At 40.5% G+C, this 14,886-nt stretch overlaps 1 protein-coding gene across 1 annotated transcript; it reads left to right on the forward strand.

The window, feature by feature from the left end:
* Nucleotides 1–2,485: 2,485 nt before the first annotated feature.
* PHF5A (PHD finger protein 5A) lies at nucleotides 2,486–11,603 on the forward strand. Its single transcript, XM_077339376.1, has 4 exons — nucleotides 2,486–2,676; nucleotides 4,898–4,921; nucleotides 6,392–6,558; nucleotides 11,107–11,603. Exons 1-4 carry the CDS (start codon nucleotides 2,625–2,627, stop codon nucleotides 11,194–11,196), a joined length of 333 nt encoding a protein of 110 aa, XP_077195491.1. The 5' UTR covers nucleotides 2,486–2,624; the 3' UTR covers nucleotides 11,197–11,603.
* The last annotated feature ends 3,283 nt before the right edge of the window (nucleotides 11,604–14,886 follow it).

A 14,886-nucleotide genomic window follows, 5' to 3' on the forward strand; every position in this document is an offset into this window, starting at 1 on the left:
GCCTTTTCATGGGGAGTTCAAGGTGTGCAACCTTCGAGGTCTTGCTTTTTAAAAAGGCTGCCATCCTAATGGTACCGTTTGGAAACTTCCAGACCGCGACTGCAATGGATAAGAGGCCTCCATGTTTGGGGTAGATAGGCATTGATGCAAAACCCAAAATAACTCACCACAGGTTAGAGGTTCCTTTTGTTTCATCGCCTTCAGATGAGCATGGGATTTACTTGGAAAATTTCAAAAGAAGCTAAGAGATCTTTTCCTAACAGATTTCATACAGTTATTTTGCATGGCTTCTTGCATTTATTTTACAAGAAGATCTAGTGGGAAAGACACAAAGAATACCTGTACTTCCCTACTATTTAACATCACAACAACCCTGTGACTTATATAGTCATGCTTTCTCACAGGGAAGAAGTCAGCACAATGGCTAAGGAAGGCAAGAAGTTGCAAGGGCAGTAATGCATACCTCAGTTGGATCCCTTAGGAAAAGAAAGGACCAGAGAATCTTGTAATAATTTGGGTTTTGTAATGTTTGCTTTAGTTATAAATGTACAAATACAGATGGAAGCCAAAGATCACTTATTTATAGGGTCACAGAATCATAAAGCTGGGAGGAGCCATACAGGCTATTTAGTCCAACCAGCTGCTCATTGTAGGATCAGACTCTAAAGCATCCCTGACAAGCATTTGTCCAGTCATGGTTTGCAGTGTGTGGGAGCTCATAACCTCCCTAGGCAGCCAATTCCACTACTCTTGCTGTAATCCCATCTCCACCTGGTTTCTTTCCATCTATAATTTAAACCCATTATTGCAATCTTCTGCAGCCAACAGTTCCCTGCACTCCTCTAACAGCTTTTGAGATACTTAACCCTCAATCTCCTTCAGACTCGGGATTCTGAAGTTCCTCACACAGTTGGGTCTCCAGGCCCCTGATCATCTTTGTCACCCTCCTTTGTACCCACGCCATTCTGTCCACATCCTTTTTGAAGTGAAGCCTTCAGAACTGCACACAGTACTCCAGGTGCAGCCTGAACAATGCAGTGCACAGCAGGACTATGACATATTGTGTCATATATTCAGATCTCTCATTGAATTCTATATCTCCCAGGGTGTTCACTACTCCTCCCAATTTAATGTCATCTGAAAATTTAATGTGTTGTCTCTTCCCCTCATCCAGTTTATTTATAAAAAATACTAGTACTGGACCCACAACTGAGCCCTATGGCACCCTACTAGACACTTCTCTCCAATTAGATGAAATGCTATTAGCAACTATTCTTTAGATACAGTTCTCCAACAAGGTGAGGAGGCTCCCACAATTCTATTAGTTTCATAGGAGGTGCAAAACAGGAATGTTTAGGAGGGCATTTTAATGAATGGATTAGAACTGTAGTTCAGGAAGTAATTTTTGTAATGGAATAAGATTGCAATCTTATTGCAATGCTTATTTTAGATATCATCTTGCTTTTATTGAATTACCATCTACTTTTGTTATCCACTTTCTGAATTATGATATAGTGGCAATGGTTGGTCATAAAGGTAGGATATCAGTGTTGTAATAATAAATAAAAAGTGCCTTGAAAAGTGCTTTGTTTGTATTGTTCACCACTTCTGTAATTAAGGTGTCCAGGTAAGATCTGGAGTTCTTCTGGCATTACAACTGATTACTAGCTACAGAGATTAGTTCCCTTAGAAAAAATGCTGTTAGTTTCAACCCCTCCCTCCCCAAACACTGTCCTTCCCAGGCTGTCCCCAAATCTTCAGGAATTTGAACACACATGAATACAAGGCTGTCTCATATTAAAGCAGACCATGGATCCATCAAAATCATCACTGGCTACTTAGATTGGCTGCAGCTTTCGGGGGCCTAAGGCAGAGATCACCAAATACCTGATCCTTTTAGCTGGAGACCTTGGGGACTGAACCTGGGATCTTCTGCATACCGATTCCCCAGAGTTGGCAACCTATAATCCTAATCCTAATGCATTTTTATTTAATGCCTTGTGCTGCTTGAGTTTTCCATATTTAGTAATCCGTCTTAAACCTCATCGAGAAAGACTATAAATGAATTGATTCCCATCCCCTTCATCATAGCCACGTCTATATGGCACAATACCGGAACCCTGGACACTATGATAGCGATAGTATTTCTAGCCTCAACTGCTGTGTTTGAATGTTATAATAGTTATACTATACTATTATTACCAGGCATAATTTCAAACCGATTTGCCGGTCACATGGCGGATTCCATGCAGAACCGGAAGTGAAAACTATGCGGAACGTGCCCTCTTTGGTGACCGCTCATTTCAGACTCTATGGTGCCAGTGACGACAGTTGAGTGAGCTGGATTCGTGAGATCCTGGAAGAAGAATAAATCTCGCCATTGGAGGGTGATCTTTGTTCCATTCCTTATTGCATTTATCGGTGTTCCAAAACTTTGGATTGAGATAGAATTAAGTACTGTTTTTTTACGGATTGTTGGCGTTTAATGCACAGGAGTAATTTTCACAAACCCGGGTCTATGTGGAAGACTTTCGTATGTGCCAGGACCTAGATAGTGGAAAGGTCAAGGGTGAAAGGACGGCAACGGCGGCGTTGGCGGCGGCGTAAGACAAGAAGCGCGGGGAATGGCCAAGCATCATCCCGATTTGATCTTCTGCCGCAAGCAGGCGGGAGTGGGTGAGACCGGGGTCTTTCCAGCTGCATCAGCCCGCGCTTTTCGCGCTCCCGGGGAGGGGGGTTGGTCTTCGCACTCGCTGGCTGGGGAGGCAGCGGGTCAACGCGGAGGGCGGAGGGCGGAGGGCGGAGGGGGAGCTAGCGTGTTTGCGGTGTTTCTAATTGAGCGACAAAATAGCTCGGGTGGGGCAAAGTAGGATGTGATTCTTGATATATTATTTCATAGAGGGAGAGAATTTTTCTCCCTCTTTTATAAGACTACAAACTTTCAAAGGCGTGGCCCTATTAATCTGTTGCCGCAAAATTAAACAGCTGTCTAGAGGCGTAAGGATAGCAAGGGTACATTTTGATCGTCTTTATCCTCGGATTCCTGTTTAATCTTATTAGAAGTCTTATAGCTTTGAAGAATACTGATGAGCTGTGGTTTTGGAGCAGGGAATGAAGTACTTGGCCACACAGTTAGCATAAGGAATTCATTGCTTCAGGATATGGTTATGGCCATTAACTTTACTAAGATGAACTCAGACTCATGAACGATTAGGGTGGAGTAAAATTTTGTTTGGAGTTGAAGCTATATCAACTATTAATCATGATAGTTGAAAGAAACCTCTGTGCTCAAAGGAGCTATTGAAGGCAAGCACCAGAAAGGCAGTTGGTTTTGGACCTTGCAGAAACATCTGCTAGTCGCAGTTGAAAGTGAGAGTTTGGACTATGAGTTTATGGTCATGTAGACTGCTTTCTGTGTACTTGTGAAGATTAGTCTGGGCATGTGCTCTGTATAATTTAGTTTACAGTAAATGAGTTCTCTCTTCTTCCTCTTAGAAAGAATTGGGAATCATACAATGCTATTGCATCACTGATACGTCACTGCACTGCTCAGTGATTATAGAGGGGAGTAGTACTGTTAGGATTGCACTGAGGAGAGTGTATTTGTTTGCTGTCAAATGATTTTTAAAAAGCTTGTTTTCCTCATTTTCAAATGTTGCAAAAAAGCTTTTGCCACCTTGCAGCTGTCATGAGTGGTGTTAAAAGTACTTGCTGCACCCAGTAAATTAAAGCATGCTGCTATTGTCAGATAATGTTAATGCATGATTTACATGCATAATACTTCAAGTCAGTCCCTCTCATTTCCACTTACATTGGATAGTAGGATGGTGAAACATCTTTGCTTTACAAGCATAGAGAGCTTCCGGTGAACACAGTACTTGCTTGTAATTAAGTACCTGAATCAGTAAAAGGCAGTTCATGTATATTCACATAATATAATATACTAGTCAAGTGACTATAGTTAGATATGTGTTTCTGCTATGATAAATGCTTAACATTGTTATCATAATTATACACAAAGTTGTAAATTTGCAGTATGCCTTTCTTTATTATGCAGTCTTCCCCAATTATTAGCTGGGGAGAGGTACATACTCTTGTATATAAAGTGTGCGGATTTTGGTTACTGCTATACAGTTAGGCTAAAATAAACCCTTTGGCCAAGAAATTTGGTTCCATGTAGCTACCAGTTTTTGGCTTGCTGCCCTCTCCTGTGTGGCACAATAGCTGAATACAGCTTTACGTAATTTATTGTGTGACTTATGCTATTGTGACATACGTGGAATAAAGGCATTGCTATTGCATTTACGTCATAATTGTGCATGGCTCCCTGTCTGACATTAATTTGTCTTTAATTATTGTCAGTTAGAATCAACAAGGAGTAATCTTAGCAAATATATGCTTGGCGACAAGAGGAAAGTTAATGTTCTTCTGGCTATTGATTGTTTGCTTTGGGCTTTCATTCTAACATTTACTGTGTATGCCTAAGGCTGCTGTCCTGCGTATATGTACTTGGAAACAAGTCCAAGTGTTTGAAACAGAACAAAATCAAACACAGTTGCTTAAAATGTACTTTGCTATATGGTGTTATGTAGTTTAGTTGCTTCATTATACGTCTTAATATGCCTATCTGCTTGCTCTCTGGTTAAAATAAATGGGCCTCTGTTTTCAGTAAATATGACCATGAGTAGGAGGTAAGAAACTGTCAGACAGAGGTTTGTTCTTGGGATAGCAATAGTTAAGCCCTTATTTTTAAGTTTTTTGTGTCTGGGAACCCTGCAGTTCTGTAAGTTTCATTGCCATGTTGTAAGAAATATTAAAATAATATATATAATGTGCTTTTAGTACTTTTTATATAAATACTGATATATATATATTTCTCTTTATTTACCTGTTGTAGCTATTGGACGACTGTGTGAAAAATGTGAGTATAGTTCCCTATGTCTGGTATGCCTTTTATTATTAGCCCTCCAAAACTGTATATCAAATATCAAAGTTTTCTGCTGGTATTTTTTTAATGGCAATTTGGCCAAATATAACCTGATCTAGTTGATTTGTACAAAATTTGTACAAAAACATCAGATTGTAAAAGAAAGTGAGTTAACTTGGAATTTTTAAAATCCATGCCTATATAATATGGATTTTCAATAGGATTGAAGGTTGGTTATTTCTTTAAAAAAAAAGAAATATAGGTATTTAAATTTCTAACATAAAAAGCCATTCCTCTGTCTACCCCTGCCACCATCCATGATGCTGTGGGATAGTAGTATGGCTTCCTCTTCTGACCTGTGTGTATACGGATTTCTCTGTTAGTGCCTTACCTGTCCTTCCCAGAGAGAAGGTGAAATTTAGAAACCGTTGATGTTGATGATTCTCAGCACCCCTGATATGCTGAGCCCTCTCTCCTGGCCCTTAAGGCTGGAAGACATGGATACTCTAGTACCACCGGGCAGAATTCTAAAACCAGGAAGAATATGGAGGCTTCCTTGCTGTTGTTTGTCTACCTTTGAAGGATAATTATTTGAAAGATCATTATAGTAGTGACCCAATGTTCCTTTTAATCCAGTGCTGCTTTCGAAGGAGCACATGCTACCTTTCCTAATTTTAATGTCCAGGAAAAGCTACAGTAGAGATGGTTAACAGTAGTTAAGAAGCAGTACAGTCAGTCACGTGTTTCTTGTCACACAAAAAAGAGTCTTTTTTTCTCTCTTGGAAAATGGCAACCTGTGAAGAGAAGGAGATACAGCTTCTGTGCAGTTCATTGGGAATTCAACTGCCAAAGGAAGCAATTTAAGCCCCTTCACTATGCAAGTCCTTAAGGTCAGAGGATGGACCATTAGATGGATTAAGCTGGTAATAGGATGTGAACCTCCTTTATCTCTGTGTTGCTGGCTTGGATATGGTCCAGATTGGTAGTGCTTGTTATCATCTATTAACTTTATTATGATCTGTTGACTATTAGCTTGCTTGTTTAACTTCTTTCCTTAATTTGTGATGATCAAAACTTCAGTGCAGTGTGTAAATTTCCTCTTTACCTGTTTAAAATAAAACAAAAAGAAGAATGAGCATTCCTATGTGAAGCTCCCTGTCACAAACAGTTGTTAATTTGTGCTACAGAAAAAATTATCCTCCAAAGTCTGTTTTAAATGACTGAAAACTACATGGTGGGCTCGCTTACAGAGAAATTCAACCAAATGCCAGGTGCCTTAGGTTGCACTTCACAAATATCTTACCTTAATTATAAACATCCTGATTGGAAGCTCAATTCCAAATGTATCTGTTTGGAAGCAAGTCTCAGTGGTGCTTTTTGGGGGGGGGGATAATCGAGTGAACCTTTGCTTTGTGTAAGTTGGGGGGGGGAAATCTCAAACGATATCTGCTGTTGTGTTTACAGGTGATGGCAAGTGTGTTATCTGTGACTCGTATGTGCGACCGTGCACACTGGTGCGCATATGTGATGAGTGCAACTATGGCTCCTACCAAGGGCGCTGTGTGATATGTGGAGGTCCGGGAGTCTCTGATGCTTATTACTGCAAAGAATGCACCATCCAGGAAAAGGACGTAAGATTGTTACTAGCACGTCTTTCCTTAAGATGCTGTCATTGTTCTCCTTAAACATTACTGTTCTCTAGTGTGCTGAGTGAACATTTGACTCTTTGGAATGGCTGTGGGTTCTAATGTTTCTAGGTTTGTGCTTACCTGCTTCAATGAAGGCCTAGCCACATTTGACTGTATTTACAAAGTACTTTGCAGTTAACATGCTTCTAATTTCGACTATCTTCTGCTTGCTGTCCTGTGGTTAGGACTGGTTTATGCCTTTAATAAATTCTATTAGTGTTTAATTTGGGAACGTGGCATACTTCCAGGAAAACATACATGAGATTTGTTTGCATAATGTGCAAATTGTTTGGTTATCAAGCTGACATTCTTAACAGTTGTCAAAGGCTGGAAGTGCAAGTTCTGTGCAACAATGAATATGCTGTTGAAAAAGGTATCATTGTTTCATGTTCTCCGCTCTAGGGCTGCCTGGAGAAAAAGAAATTCCATGTCTTTAAAAGAGATATAATGTGCTGAAATGGGCAACTGAAGCTTTTTATAGTATGGCGGTAAATATCATCCTGGGAAATAATAGCCCATTAAGCCTCTATTAAAATAACAGGACATTTTCCTCCTCCCGGGTAGTTTGCAACCATAGTGCATAGAACACTTACTCCATGTTGTGATGTCATCAGATCATGTGCTATTTTGTTCCAAACCACATCCACAGGGGGTCTGAGGAAACAGATAATGTAACTAGTAAGTTATCCTGTAGTGGTAGAGACAACTCAGCAGAGGAATGCTGGTTTTGGCTTCATCCCTATGTTAATGCATTGCATGTGATTCTACCCTTCTAGCATGGAAAATAATGGCTAGATCAGTAACTTAAAAAAAATCCCAGTCTTGAACAATTGGCATAATATAAGTAACATCAATTACTTAAACACTGTAACATAATGATATTCTTAAAATAACACTGGGCCTAACAGCCACATTCTTGGCCTTGCAGCAGTCTTGAAATCTCTTTCTCATCTGACTCCAAAGTGGAGTACCTGATCCCATATGAGGCAAAATATTGTATTCAAAGTTATAATTATAATGTTGCCAAAAATAATAATAATTATAATGTTGCCTTAGCAAAGGTGCTGTTCCTTTGTACTAGAAGCAAGTTCAGGCATTAACAATGACTGGCTGCATAAATAGACCTTGTACCAGGGAAGCACCATTTAGGTGCGAGATGAAGAGCTAGCAGGAGGCTTAAGAGAGAGGTAGTGAACTTCTAATTGTTTTCCAAAAGTGTGGGAAGGTAAGAAGGGCGTGAGGAGGTGGTTTTTGGAAGAAATTCCTGATTCACTCATTGGTATCTCATAATTTGGTGATCTGAAATGAAATGTGTAAATTGCCTTCACTGAAAAGAACTGCACTAGAGGGGATGTGAAATCAGTCCCAGTGTGGTTGTGTTAATCAACTATATGCAGATCAACAGTTGATGCTGCAGGTGAGTGCTTGTGTGAACTCATCTGTGTTACAGAAGGCACAAAAGCTGCTGGGGAACATGGACAAAATGAACCAAAGCTAGTGTGTTGGTACAACGCAGAGCATTGCTGTATCTTAGCTAAGACAGGGTACACTGAAGATCATCAGCAGGTGCTAAAACAGGAAGGCCAGGGTGGATAACGGACTGAATTTAAGGCCAGCATCGTGTCCATTGTCATGTGACATCTGTTTTTGTAATAAAGAATCATCCAGTTGTCTACCAGAAAAATAATTCATTTCTTTAAAATGAGTTGGTTTCTGACCTGGGCGTGGTGTGCTGATTTATTGCGAGTAAAGTGTAAGAGACATGTTGCATCAGTTGAGGAAAGAGTATTCTATTACACTGGTACAGAATGCCTGTTCTCCCTGATCAAGGCCTTGCTTGTTTGACAAAGTGTTTTAAAGCCACCACCCCCATTGTTGAATGGCACCCACAGCTTTCCTTCTTCCTTTCCTTGTCTTAACCTCCCTTCTCATCGCTGTCAGGTAGGAAAATGTGGTAAGAGGCTGCAGTGTGCTGATTGGAGGAACATTGCTGCTGGAAAATAGCCATGTGATTTTTCGTGTCCTCCTCTTAATTCCAATCCTCATGGCACTTGGCATAGACAAAGCCAGTTATTCCTGTTGCAGTTGCATGGAGGCAAAGGATCCACTGGTAGAACCAGGACTTACTAACTTAGGGAAAGGCTGTTTCACTTCATAAGGCATGTGGTGTCCCATTACGGCCATCTTTCAGATACTTTATTTAAAGCTAGTAATTATTTATATGAGCTGTTCTTTTCCCAGAGGAGAATATTGATGTAGTTAGTGCTCTTCCTTAAACTCAGGGTTGTTTTGTTTTTCATTTGAGCTTACGTACAACAGAACCTCCTGAGGATCTCAGGTCCTAGATTTTTTTAAATATCATGTTTTTACCTTTCATGATTGTTACAATAAGTGAGAATTATGTGCTGAAAGCTCAGCCAAACAGAGTTTTCTGTTAGTCTGTTTCCAGTGCGATCCTATGCATAACAGCTGTCACACTTTGTTCATCAGAGCTTCCCATGTAAGTGTGCATAGGACTGCAGCCTTAGATTTGTACATTTTCCTCTCTCCCTCCACTCAGCAAGTGCCTGTTTTCCAAGTCTCTTACTTCCCCAGTATATATGAAAATATTCTGTAAAACCCCACATTGCAAATTAGCAGTCTACTTAAATAATACAGCTGTATGCTGTGTTATTTGATTCTGAAAGTAGTCTGCATGCCTTTGACAGACAAACTGAATTGCATCACAATCCAGCTGTATATGTTGATGAGTGGCCAGCCATTTGCTTCCCTGTTTCTAGATGTTTGGGAACCGTGATGGATTGGCTCCAGCAAAGCTACCTGAAGCTGAATCTCCTGAAGACAGAGGTCCTGTGGCTGGGTAGGAAGGGACTAGATGAGGAAGCACGTCTTCCCTGTCTTGACAAGGTGTAGCTTTAAGCTGCACAGTCAGTCAAGAATTTGGGAATGATCCTGGATGCCTCCCTGAACATTGAGGCACAGATCACTAAAGCAGCTTGCCAGACATTCTTCCGTCTATGCCAGGCAAAGCTACTAGTGCCCTATCTGGCCCCAGAACACTTACAGTCATCCATGTGACGGTCATCTCTAGGCTGGGACTACACAGGCCTTCCCTTATCCCTGACCCGGAAGTTAAAGTGGGTGCAAAACGCAGCTGCCAGGGTCCTGGCCAAATATATATACAGGGTCCTCTGTATACACCCCCCCCCCAGATAACTCATAGGCCAGCAAACTCCAACATTATCATGGTCCCTGGCCCTAAAGAGATGCGCCTGGCCTTGATCAGAGCTGTCAGCAGAAATGCAGACCCTTATGGAGCTTCTGAAATTCCGGACAGACTGCAAAATGGCGCTCTTCCACCAGGCAGTTGGTTGAGGTTAAGCTGCACCTCAACTAGCCATCTGGGTCTCCAGCCTTCTCCCCACTTAGCAGGAGCAAGTGAAAACTGTTTTAGGTTTTTTAAAAATTAGAATTTTATCATAGTTTCTGTGCAGTTTTATCATAATTTGTATTTTTACTGATGAACCCCGCCCCGAGACCAGTTTTGGAGAGGGGCAGGCTAGAAACGACTAAATAAATAAATATCCTAATTATGTGTACACAAGTAAGTCCCACTGGGTTCATTGGGGTTTATGACTTTAAAAAATTGGGTGATGAGAAACAAGCAGCTTTCTATCCTTCATTTAACACACATGGCGTTCAGAGCAAATGCCCACTGCAGCATTCGTCTGCATCAGCTGAAAACAAGTAGGGCTTGGAGCATGTTCCCTAGGAGGAAAGGCTGAAGAATCTGGGACTTTTTGGTTTAGAAAAGAGATGACAAGGGGGGGACATAATAGAGGTTTATGTAATTATGCATAAAGTAGAGATAAAGATAATTTTTTCTCCATCTCCCAAATACTAAAACTTGAGGGTATCCCAATAAAATTGATATTTATACTGAGAATGATTAACATGTGGAATTGGCTGCCACAGGATGCAGTGATGGCCAGAGGAATAAACAGCTTTAAAGGGGGCTTAGATAGATTCCTGGAGAACGAGGATAAATCTGTCAATGGCTCGTAGACATGGTAACTCGAGGGAACTTCCATGTTCCGAGACACTAAGCCTCTGAATCCCAGAGCCCCAGGAGGCAACATTAGGGGACGGTCTCAACCTCGATGCTCTCCAGCGGAACTGATTGGCCATTGTGTGAGACAGGATGCTGTAGACGGACTGTTAGCCTGATCCAGCAGGGCTTACGTTCCTAAGTTAAGTGAATGTGTCTTTTCATCATTAGTGTTGCTTGATTCATATGCAAAGTAATCAGCTGGTCAACCAACTGAGATTTCTTTGCTTGACTACTTTGAGTAAAGTACTTTTATAGCCCCATTTGAGTTGTAATGTCAGTTGTGTAATCGGAGTGAGTTGAGATTGTGTGGCCAATGTGATCAGCCCATTAGGTTGATATGATCCAGTCATAACCCATATCTCTCTTGTGTTCTTTCACAGCGGGACGGCTGCCCCAAGATTGTCAACTTAGGCAGCTCAAAAACAGATCTCTTCTATGAGCGCAAGAAGTATGGATTCAAGAAAAGGTGATACTATTTCCATCCTGATGCACCTGCTGGAGATGGGAAAGACCCTTCACTTACCTTTGGACTGCATTTTTTTTCTACATCCATTTGGAAAGCAGTTGACTGTTTTTCTTTTTCAGTGCTCGAAAACCATTGGGAAAGCTAGTCTCTACAAATAAATGCTGGGAGACTTTTGACCCACTTCCCTTTCCTCAGCTGTTGCTAATGTTAAGAGACTGGAAGTATTGTCTCCATATCTATTCTGGAAGTTTAGATTTCAGTCCCCATGATTTTCATGAGAATCTTAACATCCTGTGGCTGATACTTTTCACCACAAATTTATGACCATTCCCATGTTTTCCCTGAAGGAATAATCAGTAATCTGTCATTGTAGATTATGCATCAATAAAGGTGTTGTTGTTTTTTAATACACTTCTACTTCTCTCCATTCTATTTTTCCTGGACTTCACTTGTTACAAATTACCAGAATCCCTTTAATATGGTCATTTAATATGGTCACTTTCAGTAGTGGTATGTGAAGTCCACAAGTATGATAAATGTTAAGAATCTGAACTGACTATTGTTTTCCTTGGCTCAGTGTGGCATGGTTTAGATGCTCCTGTGCTTGAAATGACCAATCCTGTCTGTTGCTGAGAAGGTGTGCTTGTCAGTTAAGTCTCATCCAGTTCTTACCCAATGAGGTTATCTACCTTGAACTGGTTCGTCTTGTAACAACATCTGCTGGTGTAAACAAAAGGCTCATGTGAAGCAGACTATAAAAGATGGGTGTTCCCAACTGAGATTAATCTTTCCTTTCCATATATGGAAAATGTTGTGGCTTATTACCTTGCTTCTAAATGTCAGCCACTTGTTATATACAACTTGTGGTCCCTATAGGAAAATAGTTGGGCTAGGGAAAAGGGTGTGGTCATAACATTTGACTGAGGTGGCCTGTGTGTGGTAGAAAAGGGCTTCCTGAGAGCCTTAGAAAGCAAAGTCGATGGAACAGGTTCAGCAGGAGAAGTGGCTTCCCAATTATTCTTAACACTAGGCCTCATCCTTTCCTTCTAAGGTTTCAGAAAGGAGGTAATTTTCTACTGTCCTTGTTTACTTCCAGAATCTCCTGGGTGGCTTTTAGGCTAGAGAGATGAAATCAAGACAACATCATGGTTGTGACTGACATTTCTCAAATACTTTGATCAGAACAACTCTTTATGCTGTTTTCCGATACATTTTTTCTTTGGAATCTCTGACTGAAGTTTCTTGATATTCCTGATTTTCCCAATCTTTTATAAACGTGATTTTTAACTGATAAAGGCACTGGTGACTTACTGAGATAATGCAAAAAGCGAGTCCGATCTATCTTTTTTTATTATGTCTTGGGCTGGAATGCAAATAACCAGACTCAAAATAGTGAGATACGATGATAACCTCAACATTCACTACCTCATCTCATTCAAATATAAATTTTAAAAATCTCAAAAAACCCCTCTTTCCTCAGACCCATATATTTTCAGAGGAAATTTTTCATAGGATCCTGCATCATTTGGAAACGTTAACCTGGATGGATGGTCTTTGAGAGAGAATGACAGAAAAGGATGTGTCAGAAGATTAGGATAAGTGAAGGACAGAAACATGACTTTTATTCAGAAGCATATGGCTGTATAATGTTAACAAGCCAGTCTCTGGCATGATGTCATCAAAAGGGAGGGTACTAAACAGTGGTAGGAATGTGGTGTGATTGCCACTGCCAGAATCACAGCCAGGCAGCAAAGAAGAGGGAGCTTTTGTGACACCTCTTGGCTATCCCCAACTTCCTCTTTAGAACAGAAAAGTGTTTAATAGAATAGTAGATCACATATTGAGGCTTGCCAAGAACTTGATATCTCCCTCATTTGCAGTCTCAAAAAGGCAGAAAACAAGGAAGCTTAGTAGCCACTAGTGGGCTGTTACGCACAGTCGGGTGCACTCAATGTTAAGTCAGCGCAGTGGAGGTTCTTCAGCGGGTTCCCCACCACTATCTGCTGTTGAGCAGTTAGGGCATTCCAGTTAGAGGGCCCCTATCTAGACAGTTGCAAGAGAGGTCTGTGTTTAATCTAGGTCTCAATTTCCTAGGGTTTTTTTTTTACAGATTGATGTGAAGAGATTTTACTAATTCTGTTTTATTTCATTTTCTGCTCAATTGTTTTACTGCTTCTACTGCTTTAGTGTTTTTTCTTTTTCTTTTTGTGAGCTGTTCTGCAGAGTATTAGTAGAAAAGCAGCTTGACTTACATTTTCCATAACTAAAAACTTTGGGAATTAAAAATAAAACCAAAGATCTGCCTGCTTTTTCATTGTCACTGTTGTTGCAATTGAAGTGTTACAGAAACATAATAGACACAAGGCTCCTGTGCCAATTGGAAGCAAAACTAAAGGACAATGGTTTGTATAGATAAGAGTGCTGTTTAATTTTCTTTTTCCACCAAGCTGTTGGCTCTTGATGGAATTAAGATAAAAGCTTCACATGGAGGTGGTTTGGGCAAGTTGATTCCTCCTCTGGAAGCAGGACAAAAAGTCTACTTTATGTAAATATGGTCAAATAAATATAACAGGTCTTGTATAGCTTCACATGCTCTGCTGTGTTGGTCCTGATACGTGAAAGAATAGGTTTAGAAGTACTGACGCATCTGTAGTTCTTTAGTGCATGCTGCAGAGGGCCTGGTGCTTTCTGAAAACCAAGGGCCTCATTATGCACAATGACAGTCGTCACGCCGGATGGCGTGTATACAGAAGCATTCTTCATGTGTGCCCTGCAGGGTCCTTATCAGGAATGACTCGGCTACCCAGCATCATGGACAGAATACAGATTTTTGTCCTCACTACAACAGCATCCCAGTGGGAGTCATTTGCTTTTCCGCAAAGGAGAGGATAGTAACCACCTTTCTGGAGGGAAAGTAAACATTAAGAACACTGTTGAGATAGAAGCAAAACTAGTGTTTGTTGCTGGTGATTCCAGCCACTCAAAATCAAACCCAACTAATACTGCTTCCTCTTCTGGTTGCATTCATCTTGAGTTGTCTTTTTTTTTTTTTACCGCAACAAAGTGTAGCAAGATGCTAGGGATTGGTTTAGGTGGATGGATCATTAGATTCATTTTTTCCTCTATTACCTGTTTTATCTTATTGCAGTTTCCAAACAAATGGGGAGAGGAAAAAAGCCAAGCAAGATATTTTATAGTGGTTTTGTTATTCTAAAGAACTGGAAACCTGAGTGCCCCCTTCCCCTGTAGACCTAGCTGAACGGTCTTTAACCTGAAACCAGATGAAAACAGGGGCAATTGTAATAAGCAACTGTATACTAATGCGCTTGTTTGTTACTAGTTGAGGAAGATCACCCTGGCAAAACATGGCAACAGATTTTGAACAGGTAGAATTTTGTGTAATGAGAGATATCTACTTTGAATAGGTATTATTAAGCACTTTACTTGCTAAGTGTTCTGTATTTATAATAATAATAATAATGTGGTTTCCTCATAATTACTTCAGGAACCTCTAGAAAATGCTATGTTAAGAATTAACCAGATAGTTAGAGAACCAGGAAGCAATCCTTTAGAGACTTCCCTTGAACAAAGCCCCATTGGAATAAATGGGCGCTTTGCAAGAATTGTGATGTACTTTTCTGCCTTTCTTAATCATTTCCACTAAGCTTGCATAGGAAATGCTCTGCTTGTGTTG

This window comes from Paroedura picta, chromosome 5 (assembly GCF_049243985.1).
Source record: "Paroedura picta isolate Pp20150507F chromosome 5, Ppicta_v3.0, whole genome shotgun sequence".
NCBI classification, from domain to species: domain Eukaryota; kingdom Metazoa; phylum Chordata; class Lepidosauria; order Squamata; family Gekkonidae; genus Paroedura; species Paroedura picta.

Excerpts from the sequence above, each read along its gene's own strand:
- PHF5A (XM_077339376.1), top strand. The coding sequence starts at position 2,625 with ATGGCCAAGCATCATCCCGATTTGATCTTCTGCCGCAAGCAGGCGGGA. Across the intron at positions 2,677-4,897 it reads CCGCAAGCAGGCGGGAGTGG|CTATTGGACGACTGTGTGAA; the intron begins GTGAGACCGGGG and ends TACCTGTTGTAG. Across the intron at positions 6,559-11,106 it reads GCACCATCCAGGAAAAGGAC|CGGGACGGCTGCCCCAAGAT; the intron begins GTAAGATTGTTA and ends GTTCTTTCACAG.